Here is a 5,898-nt window from a genome sequence, read left to right as displayed (position 1 = left end):
GACGCACGGGCGCGGAGACGAACGGGTGGCTGGCGCGGGCGACAGCGGCGGCTCCAAAGTTTGGCAGCCTGCCAGCGCCCTTCTTCTCCTCGCGCGAGTTGCAGGTTCTTAGTAGTTGTTTGGTGATCTGGGGAAGAAAGGAGTGACCGCGGCTATTTAAGGCAAAGACCCTTTAGCCGGTTCGTGGCTGGAACCGGTGCTAAAGGGTGTTTTTTCGGGTGCCCTTTTGATGGCGCCAAGGCCACCTTTTAGCACCGGTTCCAACCACGAACTGGTGTAAAGGTTAAATTTTCAAATAATTTTTTAATTTTCAATGTTTTCCGCCTTTTTAAACCAATAAAATTATAGCTAATAAACTATAGCTAATTTATAGTTGAAAACAATAAATATAGCCAACAATAATTCTAAATTCTAAATTGTAACTAATAAATTATAGTTAGATTTTTTATTTTTGTTCTTCGAATCGCTCAGGGGCCTATCTCTAGATTTTTGTTCCTAAAATCGCTCACATGTAGAGCGTGCTCAGGGGCCTATCTCTAGATTTTTGTTCCTAAAATCGCTCACATGTAGAGCGTGCTGATGATGTATTAGAAGTAATTGAGATGTAAATCAAGAGAGACAACAAATACTTCAACTTCAACTGCTTATACAAAGGAAAGGGACGTGAATATGGATCCCGTTCATTCGAAGAGGTGCAAGGAAGAGTTGTATCTGTTGATAAACCAACCGACATAGAGAATTATATGAGGGAGAATTATCCCTTTAATTAACCTATTAATTAAATCCTAACAGTGAATAAATCAAGGACAATAGACTTCAGAGACAGATCTAACCTAGACATAATTGTGGAGCGGGGACAGACAAACGGAAGGTGACCGACACTGCAAAATCACCAATGGAGTGGATTTTCACATTGTGTTTACAACACCAAAATGGGCAATCCTTCAAATGGCTTTGAAGTGTAGTTTCACTTCTATTTTGAGGCAGACATCGTCGCCCATTCAAAGATCAGCCCTCCCAGGGTATCTTGGGAATGGGATGACATCTCTGATGTTCTCGAGACCAGTGGCGAAAAGGATCATCCTCTCAAAGCCAAGGCCGAACCCGCTGTGCTTGACAGATCCAAATCGCCTGAGGTCCAAGTACCACTCGTATGGCTCCAGGGACAGACCTGCGTCAAGTATTCTGAAGAACAAAGATGAAAGGTAGTCAGCTTAAGACAGTCGTACACATAAACAATTTATGAACTCATCATATTCTATACGTTAAGATCTTCACAATTACAACTTCAATCAGTGCAGATGGAAGTATTATCCATTTGGAAAAAAAGGCTAAGAAAAAGAAATTTACAAACTAGAAGGAATAAAGGATGTGCATGTCAGCAAAGAATGCAAATTGATTTCAGATTGCTAGTGTTCGGAAAACCTAAATCATAGCATGTCTCTTCATCTTCTTGCTGAGTGTGCAGATCAAAAAATAGTACTCCCTCAGTTCCAAATTAGTTGACGCAGCTTTGGTCAGATTTGGTCTAGATATGCATGCATTTAGACAAGTTTCATTTTGCTGGTCGCTCATTTTGGAAAGCGACAACTGATTTGGAAAGGAGGGAGTATCAGACACAATCCAACAAACATCATTTGTCAACAAAACCAAGTTAAAGTCGACTACTCCATGACTCTTCAATAAAAGTGTGCTAGTACTACAAAATTTCTACTTAGAAATACATGATTAAATAGTTGATGCAGATGGGAACAACAGATCTTCACGCAACAGTATATTCATACGAGCATAATAGTTCAGTTAACAAATCAGGGTGGTCGTACCTTTGTTTAAGAACACCAAAACGCTCCTCCCTTTGGCTTCCACCAATTAACTCACCAACCTAGGAAACATGGTATTCAGCAAGGTAAGTAATCGCAGCTAAATATTTAATGCATGAATGATCAAAGCATTCGATCCAATAGAAATAGAACCTACTGAAAACAAAAGAACATCATTGAAAGACAATTTTGCTTTGCAAACACTCTAAAAGAGCATTGGGTAACATAGTTTAATAGATTACGTACCTTGGGAACAAGTACATCCATTGCAGCCACTGTCTTCTGGTCATCATTAAGCCTCATGTAGAATGCCTTAATTCCTTTTGGGTAGTTATAAACAATAACTGGCTTCTTAAATATGATCTCGGTCAAATACCTACATATTGAAATAAAAATAAGTATATATATATATATATATAAACAAGGCAAGTTAATTGACGCAAAAGTAGCAATACCAATTATAATCTCTATACCTCTCATGCTCAGACGCTAAATCAATTCCCCATTCAACCTTGTTCTCAAACTTCTTATCTGTACCTTTCAAGATTTCCACTGCCTTCGTATATGAAATGCGTTCAAAAGGTGTAGTGGAAACAAGCTCCAAGCGCTCAATTGCAGTCTTGTCCACATGTTTTACCATGAATTCCATGTCTTCACTGCAATGCTTGAGTAACCATTTGCAGAGGTATTGTACATACCTCTCTGCACAGTTCATATCATCCTGTTGCACAGTTCATAAGAACAGAGCTAATATATTTCACCAAAAACATATCATGTAATAATCTAGATAAATAGGACAAACCAGAAAAAAACCGAATTTGGTTTAGGATGAGCTTACATGCAAGTTTGCAAATGCAATTTCTGGTTCAACCATCCAGAACTCTGCCAAATGTCTTGATGTATGTGAGTTCTCTGCCCGGAATGTTGGTCCAAAGGTATAGACCTTACCGAGAGCACAAGCATAAGTCTCAGCTTGAAGTTGGCCTGAAACGGTCAGAAAGGCTTGACGCTTGAAGAAGTCATCATCAAACGCAATTGTTCCATCATCCTTGTGCGGAATACCAGATTTCAACTTTGACCTTTCTTCCAGCCTTAAGACATTATCTTTCGCCTTTGTAAGCTCTGAAACAGCAGCAGTTATCTCTTGCTTGTTAGCTTTTGCTGCTTTAAGTTGCGCAACTGCATCTCCTTTTCCCTTGACAACAAGCTTAGCAGCCTCAACATCAGCTTCTGATGGTGCTGGGTTCTCCTTAAGCTCCTTCTCAACCTTTTCAGCCTGGCTGAATAAGGCAGTGACTTGGAACATCTCACCGGCACCCTCACAGTCGCTGGTGGTTATTATGGGCGTATGGATATACAAAAAATCATTTTCATTGAAAAAACTGTGGGTTGCATATGCAAGCTGATGCCTTATCCGAGCAACCGCACCTATCTGCAAAGTATTAGGGTGAAGAATGTCATATTATAAGAAAAATCAATACCATATAGTAACCAGATTTTCACAAACACTATTTCCCATTGTGATGACACGAGAATTATAAAACCTGTAGTACCAACTCCAAATGCAGATACTTTAAAAAAAATTATATCAAGCACAACACGTACACCTAAATGCCATACCACATCCAAACAACTAAGCCTACAATACACTAGTGCGCAGAGAACTTCGTAGCTTCAATTAAGACTAAATCTCACTAGAGAATTTAAAAGCGATAGATAACAATGAAACTATTTATTTAATGATTAAGTAGTGTGATTGAAGCGAAAGACAAAAACACACAGATTCTGCATATCAATCACAGCAAGGCTGACTAAAAATGAGCAATAACAGACTCGCACAAAACACAGAATCAAAAGAACTTTTGCATATCAAAACACAGCAAGGCTGGACGTTCGGAACGAGCTTTTCGGCTCAGCCTGGTCCACATGTTGTTCGGCTCACGTTTTTTTTACGAATTGAGAGAGAGAGAGAGAGAGAGGTGGATTGGGCCTAGACGTACACAAAGAGCAGCGTCAATAGCTAGAATTGCATCGTTTCACGCATTGCTTTGTTCGCTTAGAGAGTGTAGAAGAACTAGGTCACCATCTCACCCCAAAGTGCGGCTCGGACCGAGCCTGGACCAAGCCACAGTTCACATCCAGCCTTAGTTACAGTGTCTCTAGGGACTTAACAGCGTAGACCCTGTGGTTGTATAGTTTTATATATATAACAAATTTTCAAATGGTCTGCCACAATTATATGACATTTTAAAAAAATGGGTAGCATAACGGTAGAAAACATAGACATTTTTTTTTAGTTGTATACCCTTTTTTTATCGTTATGCTGTCTATTTTTTAAATTATTGTATAATTGTGGTATACCAGTTTTAAAAATTATCGTATAATTGTGATGCATAGAAATCTGAGCCAACACGTCAAATACGTTGTTAAGGGCCCTAAAACATCGATTTGTGCAAAAGTTAGGATCCGTTGCAAAATATGTTTAAATTACGCGTTATGTACAACTTTGTTACCAAACACTGGTGTTCCGTGCAAATTCTTTCCTTCCCGCCTGCTAGCGTCTAAAGCGGGCTAGATACAAAGGCGCAGCCAGGGCACTCTACTGGCTAAGTAGAGCCTAGCACTACATCATCGCCTACAACGGTGCTCCCTCCATCCCAAAATAGGATGGCTATTTGGTTTTGTTAGGACAAACATTTGGCCAACATTTACTCTACTATTAGAAATTTAGACTGTAACATATGCGACAGAAAAATGATGTCATTAGATTAGTATTCCAAAACACTTATTTGCGCTGATGATTTCTTATCACAAAAACAACATAACGTCACACCCGAGAGATCCTCACAATACGACTGCATATGTGATCTGTCACCACGACCTAAATTAAAAATAAAACGCATTAGAATAGGAACAGGCTTTTCATACCGTGTTGGTCCGTGCACGGAGGTGGACGAAGTCCCTGAGGGTCTCGAGATTTAGCTTGGTCTTGGGCAGCGGGTAGGCGGCGGCGTCCACCTCCCCTACCTCAATGACTAACTTCACCTCCAACTCGATGCGCTGCTTAGCCTCTACCGGGGGCTTCTGAAGCACGCCCTCGACGAGCACGGAGGTGCCCGTGTTCTTGAGTCGGGCGAGCGGGTGCACGTTCTTCTCGACCTTGAGCTGGAGGTTCCCCTGGCAGGATCCGTCGTTGACCTCGAGGAAAGCGAAGTCGCCCTTGCCCTGCTGGCGGCCGGTCTTCACCCAGCCACCGACGACCACGCGTTGACCGGCCAGGGAGTCGCCGGCGTCCAGGATGGTGCGGATGCTGGTGCGAGTGGTTGGCGGTTCGAGGTCGGAAGGGGACGGGGAGGAGATGGAGGCGACGGCCAGCTGGGCCGTCAGTGCCGCCGATGCCAAGTCGTCGGCCATGTCGGGTTCGAGCGGGCTCTGGGTGGCTGGCGGCGCCTAGGGGATTAGGATTTTTCGGTGGTGCTGGTGCGCACGTCTGCTCGGGTTCCTCCACCGTCGGGATCGGCATTTGAAGGCCGAGCTCTGACAGTGCTGGGTGCCTGATCGATTCGGGGTCGGATCAAGACGGGAGGGACAAGACATGAGTACGAGACGAACACGAGTTCGTCCAGAGCTTACAGTATCTCCAGCCGTTTGGGCTCCCCACGCCCAAATCCGATATTGTCGTCTGGATTGGAGGAAAATTTGGTCTGGGAAGGCCCATCTTCCCAACCGCGAGTCCAGGATGGATGTAACGGACTTCGGCGAATTCAGACAAAATTGGCGAGTTCGTACAAACATAAGCGAATTTTAATGATACTAGCAAAAGTGCCCATGCGTTGCATCGGGGATAAAATAAAACTAAAACACTTCAAATTATCTTTCTTGTACAAATAAAGACATAAAATAAAACTAAAACACTCCAGATTATCTCTGTTGTACAAATATCCACGATGGTGGTCATGTTTTGTCCTATTTATGACACAAACAATTAATCTTAGTTCCAGAAAAATACCCTATTCTATGATCTAAGATATTTTAAAAACTAAATTTATTATCCAAAACATCTTACATTACGAAAAGG

At 42.2% G+C, this 5,898-nt stretch overlaps 1 protein-coding gene across 1 annotated transcript; it reads right to left on the bottom strand.

Moving 5' to 3' along the window:
- Positions 1-647: 647 nt before the first annotated feature.
- Positions 648-5,411, bottom strand: LOC124706240 (asparagine--tRNA ligase, cytoplasmic 1-like). The gene is made up of 6 exons (XM_047237897.1): positions 4,749-5,411; positions 2,659-3,252; positions 2,294-2,541; positions 2,067-2,196; positions 1,824-1,882; positions 648-1,185 (listed from the first exon to the last, which is right to left on the bottom strand). The coding sequence occupies exons 1-6, from the start codon at positions 5,232-5,234 to the stop codon at positions 1,002-1,004; spliced, it is 1,701 nt and encodes a 566-aa protein (XP_047093853.1). The 5' UTR covers positions 5,235-5,411; the 3' UTR covers positions 648-1,001.
- Between the last annotated feature and the right edge of the window lie 487 nt (positions 5,412-5,898).

This window comes from Lolium rigidum, chromosome 4, assembly GCF_022539505.1.
Source record: "Lolium rigidum isolate FL_2022 chromosome 4, APGP_CSIRO_Lrig_0.1, whole genome shotgun sequence".
Classification (NCBI taxonomy): domain Eukaryota; kingdom Viridiplantae; phylum Streptophyta; class Magnoliopsida; order Poales; family Poaceae; genus Lolium; species Lolium rigidum.
Note: the sequence above shows the minus strand (reverse complement) of the source record. Positions and strands in the feature narration are given on the sequence as shown.